The sequence below is a fragment of the Neltuma alba genome, unplaced genomic scaffold, assembly GCF_004799145.2.
Source record: "Neltuma alba isolate B1F8T4 unplaced genomic scaffold, ASM479914v2 tig00012348_pilon, whole genome shotgun sequence".
In the NCBI taxonomy this organism is placed as follows: domain Eukaryota; kingdom Viridiplantae; phylum Streptophyta; class Magnoliopsida; order Fabales; family Fabaceae; genus Neltuma; species Neltuma alba.
In genome coordinates this window covers 367,555-379,636 of record NW_021636857.1, presented here as the reverse complement: position 1 = coordinate 379,636, position 12,082 = coordinate 367,555, and the positions used below count along the sequence as shown (strand labels likewise).

The 12,082-nt window shown below is 32.3% G+C and overlaps 1 protein-coding gene across 1 annotated transcript; it reads right to left on the bottom strand.

Moving 5' to 3' along the window:
• Positions 1 to 2,048: 2,048 nt before the first annotated feature.
• LOC114726251 (clavaminate synthase-like protein At3g21360) lies at positions 2,049 to 3,285 on the bottom strand. Its single transcript, XM_028912829.1, has 3 exons — positions 2,920 to 3,285; positions 2,494 to 2,750; positions 2,049 to 2,394 (listed from the first exon to the last, which is right to left on the bottom strand). The coding sequence occupies exons 1-3, from the start codon at positions 3,283 to 3,285 to the stop codon at positions 2,049 to 2,051; spliced, it is 969 nt and encodes a 322-aa protein (XP_028768662.1).
• Between the last annotated feature and the right edge of the window lie 8,797 nt (positions 3,286 to 12,082).

Genomic DNA, 12,082 nt, shown 5'->3' with positions numbered 1-12,082 from the left:
TTTTTTTTCAAAATATCCCCATTAATTATAAGAGTTTCACTAAGGGATAATTCCAGTCATTTAATGTTCATACTGAAAATAATCATTTATGGAGACCAACACATGTTTGTAATAAATAACTAATTTAATTAATTTTTTAATATCCCCAGATTTATCAAACTTTAATTTTATGTTTAGCACAAATAGTAACTAGATATTTTCATCTCCTTAGGATGTCGGTATAATTAAAGGACTTGTAGATTGAAGCAAACTGTTCATCTCAATTATATAGAGCAGGCAAATTGTCGAGATGGTGTGTGACATTTTATCTGTAATACCCCACTAAGATTCCCACCACCAAATAAGGGTACAGCCAACATCATATACAGTACAAACATGTAAACAAATGAATAAAAAAAACAAGATCGCATAATAACTCAAATGTATTAACAGAAGAAACATCAATTGGTGGGCGAAAAGAGGGCTATCGATCGTGAATCTTATTTCTTTCCTTCTTAGAATAATTCTCCTGTGCAGTCCAATAGGTTTGGTTCTTTTTATGTACAACTATGACTTGCATCTCCACTAAATCATTGATAAAATTATACTTTTCCAGTCCTTAATATAGGATATAATTTTTGGGTTGATTTTGGTCCTAAGTATAAGATCTATTTATAATATTTATCAATTTTTTCTAAATTACTCTTATGGATCTCCCTCAACCATAATCAAGTAGAAGAAGAAGATGATATTAAGAAAGATAATTATAGTGTCATATTTCGTATAAATAACTTACTTAACTTCCTTAATTTAATTAAATTAGTTAAATAGGTTTTATATTAAGGACTAGAAGAGTATCTAATCCAATTATATGTATACTCCTCTAGTCCTATTTATAGAGCAAAGAGAGAAGATAATTTTTGATCCTATTTATAAGGCATTGAGAGAAATTTTTTGTGTAAATGTATAATTTGACCCCTCATTTATTATTGTGTTAACTTTGTTTATCTGATATATAATATATATTAAATAGAAATAAAGTTGAAAAGTTACTAAATTTCAAATGAGAGTTAAAAAAGTTTAAAAAATTTTTTAGTTTGTATGAAATATGTTAAAAGTATCTTATAAATAGGACTAGAGGAGTAATATATATATTTATTAATATACATGAACAACTGTTTTTTATGATAAAGGCACTTACCTACCGGTTGAAAATGAGATTTTGCTAAACTAGATTAGCTTAAGCCTCCTATGCAGTTTATTCTCCAGCAGGTCCCACATTGTGAAAATTAATAAAGAAATAAAAGAACAAGATTAACAATGCATTTTAGTTTTAAACCTTCAAATTTCAAAGGAATCAGTTTCAGTGTTTGTCATCTTGATGAGCACTCTAAACTTATCAGATATAGACAATCTATATTTGATTTAAATAGTTCATATTTAAAATATTTAATTAATTAATTTTAAATAGAAAAATTTATTTTGTTTGAAAGAATGATAGTTAAGATATTATCTTTATTTTAGGTTCTATACATATTAAAATAATTATTTTAAACAAATAAAAAAATCAAATCCGGACTATCCAAATGAGATATAGTCAATCTAGATCTGATGAGCTTAGAGTGCTCATCAAAGTGATGAGCATTGAAATTGGTTCCAATTTCAAACTATAGATTTTGATCCATTAATGAAGAAAATGATCCACATATTTATTAAACTATAGGGAATAATATTAACACTTAAAACTTCGATGTGCTCTCCTTACTAGAAATTTACTTTTAAACAAATAAAACACGTTTTTATTCAAGTATAAGCAATTTTCCTGGCAATATATATCATCACCAGCAGATTGATACATAATGCAATCATAAACTTGTTTGTATACAGTTTATTTTTACTGAAGAATATGAAGCAGATTTTCTACCGTATACAATATAAATGTGAACCTCATCTTTCTTTTTGTTCCCTACTCCCTTATTCATTCACGATCTGCATGTATGATTATTCTTATTCTTAGAACATGAAAATAAATCACATATTTTTCTTAAATATCTGAAGTAGTCAGAGAACTACTTGCAAGTGGCTACCAAAACTCTTCGGGGAGGAAGGGAAGGTCTTCTACCATGAAGCAAAGCCATGTTATCTAAGAACAGAACATCCCCTTTCTGCCACTTGAATTGTATGCTTTCTTCTTCAATGATCTCTCCGCACCTCTCCACCACATGGCTAGGAATCTCAGATCCATCCGCCATTGTTGCCGAGCTTAGCTCCTTGCCGTACATCCCTACCACTGTGTTAAACCACATCCTCCTTCCTTTCCTTCCTTCGAACACCCTCGTCAATGGCCTTGGCCCTAGTATCGTCTTCACTCCACCATCTGGCAGCCACTCCATGTCCATCCCTAGAGCTTTTGCCCTGCAACAATTTCATCAAAAAAGACAATTAGTGTGTTTTATAGGTGTAAACGCTCTCTTTTCTAACAGACTGTATTTTCCAAAGACTTGTGCGTTGTACCTTCTTTCAGCTTCCTCGCGATCTGAAGTGCCAAAAGCATCTTCCCATCCCCTGCCTCTCATGGAGGAATTGTCGTTCTGAGTACTACGTGCTGTGAATGAGTACTTCAACCCTTTCTCTTCCATTTCCTTAACCTCTTCTGGGAACTCCTTCAACATCTTCTCTGTCACTTTGAAACTCGGAACAAATGGTGTCTCTCCCCCCTCTGGGGGTGGTATCTCGCAGAACAGTATCACTTTCTTGGGACTCTCCTTTATCTGATATATATCATTCCAAAAACACACAAGATAGAACCATGCGGTTTAGGCTAAATTTTGTTGCAGTGATGGAATCAGAAAAGAAAAACTCTTGACTTATTCTAGTCTTATGGCTATGATTATTAATGGAAGAGTAATATATATGTGTGTTTGTGTGTGTGTGACGTACCAAAACCATTTCATGGTGATAGTATATGAATTCTGAGAGGGGTCCTTCATTGGCAGTCCAAACTCTCTTGTAAATATGAGTACGAGGTGCTGGTCCAACGTAGCGAATGTCATCCCAGCCGCAGGTTTCGACTATCTCATTGAAGTCTACAGCGTTATTGACTTCGAAACCTCGAAGAAGAACGGCACTGTTCTTGATGATCATCTGCTCGAACCAGTCTTTGTTGTTTCTGAGAGCTGAGAGCAACGATTCCAAGTCAGTCTTGTTTGGTTCGGGAGGTTGCAGCACCAAAGGCATGGTTTCTCCGTCTACTATTTTCTCTCCCTCACATTTTCCAACCTTGAAGTCTTTGCAACTGAACTCCATTGTTTTCCTCTCTGATATAAAATCCTTGTTTGGTAGATGGTTTTGGATATGAGGATTTGAGTTTCGCTATGGCTATATATATAGTGCTTGGAATTGGCAATTCCAAGGCCTTTCTCCTCAGCCAGCCCCTATACGAGTGAAAATTCTTCTAGCCGTTTTGTAGTTTTTTTTGTCTTAAGCTTCTTATAATTTGTGCAACAAAAATTGATTTCAAACTAAAAGCATTTTATGTTTAATATATATATCTTGTTTTAATTATAAAGATTGAGCCTTGCAAATTTTAAGTGATGGCTTCTATAGCGTGAGATGTAACTTTTACCTGAAACCTTCTGTGGCTACAATTAAAATTTAATGACTTTTCTGCTTTGTTACTAATGAGAGTTGGGTTTAGTAAAAGAGGTTAATTAATCCTTTATAACATGATAAATCCAAGTTCAAACCCTTGTTGCGAAATATCTTCACATTTAATGCCTGAAAAAAAATCTCAATCTCTTTAATTTAAAAAAGATATATATTAGACATGAAAATGTTTAGCTTCAATCTCTCGTCTCTCGACACAAAGCAACTCTAGTATTTTTGGTTAATACTACTTGCAGTCTAGAGACTATCTGTTCTTTTTCCACCTTTTAGATTGAATCAATCACAAATAAATACACAAGATTTTCATAATAAATTTTATTGAAAAGCACTAGAATGTGCCTAAAGAATTTTCAAAACCAAACCAACTTTGCATTTGACGAGCCAATTGTTTTGTTGCGATCACGTACGTACGAAGAGAAAAACCAGCTCGGATGATATCAATGTATCATAGTGCCCCTAATTACTAAAAGTCAAAAAAGAATCAATGTTGAGGCGAATGTAACGGAAGGTAAGGACAAGATTTGGGGGCCAGTTAAGTTAATTAGATTAGTAAAAATATAATTGATACGATCAATATAATCTCCAAAGTTGCTAGTTAATCATGAAATTAAATAAGGAACATTCGAGTTAATCTATTTGTCGTGATATATATAGCTGGCTGGCTCTTTGTTGAAACATCTTTCCCAATGATAATTACTGCACCAAATTTTGAAGGTGTACATCAACATGAAATGTGAGAAGATTCATATTCTTATAAATTTGAAGGACTTCTATGAAAGATAATGTAAGGAGTAAAATATTAGAAGTTTGATGAAAACTTAATAGTATGAGATATTACGTTCTACATCGTGTAGTATAGCATGCCCAATGATATAATGCTTCTTAGTCTTGATACAAGAGTTACTTAACTAATTTAAGTAGATTAAAGAGGTTTATTAAGTTAATTATTTAAAACAAATATGAGTTGAATTCCTTAAAATATCTTTTTAATCATAAATATCCTCATATTAAAACTCCTTAATATATGTAATCAATAGGGATACTTTAGAGAATAAATTACAAATTTGAGAGACAAAGCAAATTGAGATATTATATTTAGTATTAAATATAATTTTAAATTAGTTTTTATATTAAAGACTGGAAGTATATTTTTAGAAGGATGGCAACCTCATCATTTAACAAATAAACTTTAGGATATACTAATCTTTTATTCAAATATAATTACTAATCACACACAATAAAATATAACAATATATATAAAAGAATATGAACTTTTTACATGTTCTTTTTCTTCTTTAAAACAAATATATTAAATACATGATGTCTTTAGGCTATAAAGTTATTTTAATAAAATTATTTATTTTAAAGACTGAAAAGTTAAAGAAGAAGAAGGAGAAGAAGGTAAAAGTAAACAATAAATTGGGTAACATAGAAGCATCTTTCGGTGGCAACAGTTTTGGGCGATCATGGTCCAAGCCCATGCCCTCTTCATCCTCTTTCTCATCATAAAAGAAAATATAAATAAAAAAAATATGTAACAGCCTCGTAACAAGTGATAATTAAACATTTCTAAAATAATAATTAATTCTTTAAAGATCAATAAATAGGAAAAAGTTAACCAAAAATATCTAAGTAATAACTATAGTAGAGAGAATAAAACATATGATGGAAAATTACCATGATTATATAAAAAATCTTGCTAATCACTTTGAAAAGTCAACCATGATTATTAACAATTCATATCCATAACAAAGCAATAGTCACTATTTCATAATAGCTAGAATAATTAATAGGATTAAGGTGCGCCCAGCACCTTAAACTATTTTTCCATATGCGCCCAGTGTCTTAAAATAATTTTTGGTGTATCCAGTGCCCCAAACTAATTAAAACGGTGCATCCATATCTCAAACTAACAAAAAAGTTAAGTTTGGCTGTTATCTTGCTGACTCAGCTGAAGGTTGACCGAAAAATCCTACATGACGGACACGGAGGTGTCTGATATGTATTATTTTGACGGGTTAAGGTGCACCTAGCGTTCCAAACTATTTTTCAAAGTGCGTCCAGTGTCCTAAAGTAATTTTTGATGCATCCAGTATACTAAACTAATTAAAACGGTGTGTCCATATCCTAAGCTAACAGAAAAGTTAAGTTTGACCATTACTTTGCTAACTCAGCTGAAAGTTGACTGAAAAATCCTACATGACGGACACGCAGGCGTCTAATGTGTATTATTTTGATTGAAGCTCCCGAGACGAGCCTGGTGGCAACGGGTGTTTTCTCGAGAGGCGATGTCTACGTTGATGGAGTGACCAAGGGGAAGTTTATTGTGTTCTAAGAGGAGTAAAACAAATATGAGTCGAATGAGGAGTTGACAAAGACGAAGGCGGAAGTGTGCTATGACGGCAATTGCAGTTTCAAATCAGAGTGGTGGAAGAATGGGATAAAATGTTAAAGACGAGGATGTGATTGAATGGGTGGTACATGTATCAGGATTTAAGAGGGTGGATTAGTGGTTTTTTTTTTAAGTTTAAAAACTGACAGAAGATAAACGTTAGAAGAGGGGGAAATAAATTGAATTTTTAGTCAAAATAATACACATCAGACGTTTGTATATCCGCCATGTAGAATTTTTCGGTCAACCTTTAGCTGAGTCAGCAAGGTAGCGGTCAAACTTAACTTTTTTATTATCATGGGATATGGACGCACCATTTTAATTAGTTTGAGACATTGGATGCACCAAAAATTACTTTAGGACACTGGGCGCACCTGGAAAATAGTTCGGGATGCCAGGCGCACCTTAACCAGTCAAAATAATACACATTAAACGCCTGCATGTCCGCCATATAGGATTTTTTGGTTAACCTTGGGCTGAGTCAGCAAGATAACGATTAAACTTAACTTTTCTGTTAGTCTGGGATATAGGCGCACCGTTTTAATTAGTTTGGAACACTTGATGCACCAAAAATTATTTTAGGACATTGGGCGTATCTGGGAAAATAGTTCGAGGTGCTGGGCGCACCCTAACCCTAATTAATATAACAAGAAATAACCAATACTTGATTTTCACGTATATGATGAATCCATCAACATTACTTTGGAATATCAAAATACAACTACAACCAGTTGTAAATGGACTAGGGCATTTGAAGCCCATTAGAATAACAACCACTACCGTTCATAACAATCGCAACCAAAATAAAAGTCATATATATGTCTAAAAAGGCTCCATCCAACAGCGCAAATCCATAATGTTGTGGAAAAATTAAAAATATATTAAGTATAACCAAAAGGCCCTAAAGTTTGGCAATATACATCAATCAAGGCATATATAACAAAACAGAGTCTATACAGAGCAAAAAAAGGAAACTCAAGCCTCGGACAGCTTTCCCTTGGGACCAACACCTGAACCCTCACCTAAAAAATGTTAATTAACCACGAGGTAAGTCAAATTGACCCAGTAACCATAATTCCAATTCAACAAGTATACATAGAGTGATTACAAGATAGTTAAGCGGGCAAAGTACAATTTCGAATAATATATAAGGTAAATATCTTTATAGAAAACAATATATAATAATTCAGAAAATAACTTGCATGCACATAACTTCATCAATCATCCTTATAGCCTCCTTATAACCTCTGACAAAACCTATGAGCTATTCACACATAACAGGATGTACCAAGCTCTCCAATAATAAGGTATAACTCGGCCAAAAGTTACAGAACTCAAATTGGATCATGGATTCCCTTTCCTTAGAATACGGAAAGGTGTCATGTCTTTTGGGCTGACCCTTAACCCGGTCAAAGGAAGGGTGATGTCGATGGCCCTAAGAATGTAAAAGTCAGCCACTGGGTGCCAAGGGGCGGCTATACCATGTGGTATAAAATAACCAAACCTCCCACAATCATACTCCATCACAGCCCAATACAATTCCATGAGCATTTCAACAGTTCAATTTCACACAATTCAATATCCATAACTTATTTCTATATTCAATACTCAATTTTGTTTAACATCAAAAATATAATCTCAAGATAAAACAATTCATACCCACTTAACTAATAAATTTATCAAAACATAAATTTCATATTTTTATTCCACACTTTTTAGATATAAAACACTATAACATATAATAATAACATTTATAATATCAACATATGCATATAATCACATCAACAAGCATACAAGATAAATTAGAAAGTGGTTACCTCAAGTTCTTAACATAAGAACTAAAACGGGAGGATTCAAGACTCAAGAGTCCAAACCAAGCTCATTCTACAATAATAAATTTATAAACATGTATTAATTAAAAAAAACTAATTAATATAACATTAAATAGTTTATTAGTTAAATCCCTACAATTGACTTACATAAAAAATGTTCTTTAGGAAAAAGATTTTTAAAAAAAATTTCATCTATCCTTCCAATCAACTCCCAAAACTTATCAACTTTATTTTACTTGCTAAAATTATCGATAAGGATAACTCCTTCTAATAATCCAAAAATCTCCAAAAAGTTCTTACTTTAACTCTTAGAAAAATAACCATATATCAACTATACCTCAAATTATCATTACAATCCTATTTCTTTCTTCTATTAATCACCTCTCACTCATTAGGATAATTAAAGTATAACATTTTTCCTAATTTATTCAAAACACCTAACTTTCACTAGTTAAAATTCCTCCAAAAATCATCAACATTCATATTCTAATGAAGTTCTCAAAACTCAAGCATTGAATCTCCAATATAACCTCCAATGAACTAAACTGAGAGATCAAATTCGAAATTAATGTCACCATTATCACAAATCATAATTTTCTAATGAAACCCTAACTTATATTTTTCTCAAATCAACTATCTAAATAAAAATCTAGGTCATAAAACTCTTATTCTAACCTCATAAGCTTCATTAATAACATAATAATAAATTAGAAACTTCAAATATCAACAATCTATCAAGTTTTAAAAATTTATTCTTCTGCCATAAACTTAGAAAAATAAATAGAAGAAGTTAAATAGAAAAATAAGATGAAAATAATTTACCTAAATATTTTAAATGAGATCAACGTAAGACTCCATTTCTACCCTTCATCTCAACCTCTCTCAAACTTGCTCCCACTCACTAGAGACGGGCCAGAGGAAATACGAAAACGAAGCAGAAAAGGGGGAAGGTTTGAAAGTGAGGGGTTCATACGACCCCCACTAATGAAATGCATTTGATGTACTCCTCTGATCCTATTTATAAGACACTTCTAACATGTTTCACACAGTCTAAGAAAAACCTTAAACTATATTAACTCTTCATTAAAATATAGTAACTTTTCAACTTTACCCCTATCTAATATATACACTTTTTAAAAAAAACTATTTACATTATAATAAATGAAAGACAATATAGTACATTCATAATAAAAATTTAATGAAATAATTTATAAACAGGACAAAAAAAACTCTCTCTCTCTATTCTATAAATAAGATCAAAGGAGGTTTTTTTTTAAAAAAAAATATTTAAGGGCCATGGCCCACCAGGCCCCTTGCAATCTTCACGGCGGTGGATGGCCACGTGCCACCCACTTGCCATTTTTATTTTTATTTGTCTAATAATATTTTTTTAAAAAACTATTATTATTTATATATATATCATCAAAATTATGATTTATAATTTAAGCAGTAAGATGAAATTTAAGTACTATTAATTAATCTTCTTTTAATAAAACTTAAATCCAAAAATAAATATTTTGGATGTTACAAAATAGGCAATAATTTAGTTTTAATTCTTTAACTTTATATAATATTTCAATTTGATGCATTAACTAAGTATGTTTTTAGTCATTTAACTCTAAAATTATTAAAAAAAATAAAGTTTAATTTTCAAAAAAAATATAATTGTTACATAAAAACATCATTTAATACTAACAAGTGTAGAATTAAAAGACTAAAAATATGATTTTTTTAACTTAAAGTACTAAACTAAAATCCTGTAGTATAAAGTTAAAAGTGTTAACTCTATGCTTTTGCTTGAAAAATAAATGGACTTGGGCTTGGACCGAATAACTCGACTAACTTAAAACCCACTTTTGTCACCGGATCGAGCCTAACTTTTCAAGTTATTTTTTAATGTCATAGCATAATAAATGGTCATTTTCCTTTAAAATATGGGGCCTGACTTATTGTTTTAGTGCCTAAAGTTGATAAACCTGAATTGGTAACTCAATTCCATCCTATTGGTCTTTGTACCATTTCTTACAAAATCATTGCAAAGATTATGACCAAAAGGATGACGAAGCATTTAATGTCCAAGCTGGTAGACAAATTCAAGATAATGTTATTATTGCACATGAGGCTTTCCAATACTTTAAAAAAAAAAAAGAAAAGAAAAAGGGGGGGGTAAGGAGTGACTTAGCTCTTAAAATTGATCTTAGCAAAGCCTATGATAAAGTTAATTGGTCCTTTCTTAAGGAAATCATGATAAAAATGGGTTTTTGTAAGAAATGGGTAAACCGGATCATGTCTTGCATTTCTTCAATTGTTTTTGATCTTGTAGTCTCAAACAAAAATTTAGCTAGAATTAAGCCAGAAAGAGGCGTGAGACAAAGTGATCCTCTATCTCCTTATATTTTTGTTTTAGTTGTTGATGTTCTCTCTTTGATGCTGCAATATCATATTAACTCTGGTGACTTAAAGGGAATGAGACTTTCTAGAGGTGGCCCTATCTTGTCTCATTGTTTTTCTTTTTGTAGATGATGTTTTAATTTTTATTAGGGCTGAAAGCTCAAATTGCCTTATGTTAAAACAGATTCTGAACTTATTTAGTGCCGCTTCTAGTCAAGAGATTAATTCTAATAAATCTTGCATTTATTTCTCTACTAATGCCTCTCCTAAGTTGAAAAATGAAATTCAGAATGTTTTAGGTATCAAAGCTACTACTGGACCTAGCAATTATTTTGGCCTCCCTCTTATTTGGGGAAGGTCTAAAAATGCTGCTCTATCTTTTGTGAAAGATAAGATTAAAAAGAAATTGTTGGGTTAGAAACAAAAATTGTTAACTTTTGCTGGTAGAGAGGTCCTAATCAAATCGGTGGTAAATTCAATACTTGTTTATTCAGTGTCTACTTTTTTTATTTCCTAATAACACTTGTAGGGAAATTGATAGTATGGTTGCCGAATTTTGTTGGGGTTACAATGAGCAAAGTGGAAGGAAGATTCATTGGAAGAATTGGCAGCATATGACGAACTCAAGAGGTGATGGTGGCATGGGATTTAGAAGTCTCTATGCCTTCAATAAAGCTCTTTTGGCAAAGATAGCATGAAGAATTATACAAAGGCCTAATGATTTGTGGTGTCAAATTTTAAAGGCCATTTATTTTCCCATGACCAGCATTATGAAGGCAAAAGTGGGTGGAAGAGCTACTTGGGCCTGGCAAAGTATTCTGGAAGGTAGGGATCTGTTAAAGAGTAATATGTTTTGGAAAATTGGGAGGGGGAGTAGTGTTAATGTTTTTGGTATGAGATGGTTAATTGAGGATCCAAATCATTTGATCTTTGGCATACCTGATTCTGATGCTGAAAGAGCCTTGAAAGTTGGTGATTTAATTAGTAATGGATCTTGGAATCTACATTAAATTGCTCACAAGTTGACAGACCATGAGAAGAGTATGATTATAAGAATGAGGGTACCAAAAGTTGATGATGAGCATGTTCCTATTTGGTTACTCAATAAAAATGGAGCATATACTGTTAAATCAGGATATCAGCATGCTAAGAAAATGGGTACTGTGCCAAGACCTAGGAGCTCTTACATGATCCCCTACCCAACTTTGGAGTGCTGTGTGGAAGCTTCAAGTCCCTCTTAAGATCAAACATTTTATCTGGAGGTTATTGCATGGTGCTCTTGCAACTATGGAAGTGCTTTTTAAAAGAAAATGTGTTAAGAGATAAAATCTATCCAATTTGTAAATGCGATGTTGAGAGTATAGAACATCTTATTTTATTTTGTCCTTCGGCTAATAGATGCTGGTTTGGGTGCTCCTTGTGTATAACTATTAATGCTAATCAGAGTGTGTGCATTAGAAAATGGTTTGAGATAATGTTTTTGCACAATAATAGCATTGATGATAAGAGATGAAAGCTTATTACTACTTTGAGTTGGAGAATTTGGAAGGCTAGATGTGAGTTTGTCTTCCAAGGGATCCAAGTAGATCCTATGAAAGTGATTTCTTCAGCTACTCTTCTGGCAAATGAAATTTGGACCGTCAAAGCTACTGAGACTGGTCAGATTCGGTGTAGAACTAACAATCATGTTGTAAGGGAATTATTTTAGAGAGCCCCTACAGCTGGAACGGTCAAAGATTAATGTTGATGGTGCTTTTAAGAAGAATCCTATTTGTGCAGGGATTGGGATTGTGTGCAGAGATCATAAAGGCATGGTACGTGG

What these genes read in the sequence shown, in the direction of transcription:
- LOC114726251 (XM_028912829.1), bottom strand. Translation starts at nt 3,285, where the DNA reads ATGGAGTTCAGTTGCAAAGACTTCAAGGTTGGAAAATGTGAGGGAGAG. An exon ending in ATCACCATGAAATGGTTTTG is followed by an intron (nt 2,751 to 2,919) that starts GTACGTCACACA and finishes GATATATATCAG; the next exon opens with ATAAAGGAGAGTCCCAAGAA. An exon ending in CGCGAGGAAGCTGAAAGAAG is followed by an intron (nt 2,395 to 2,493) that starts GTACAACGCACA and finishes AAATTGTTGCAG; the next exon opens with GGCAAAAGCTCTAGGGATGG.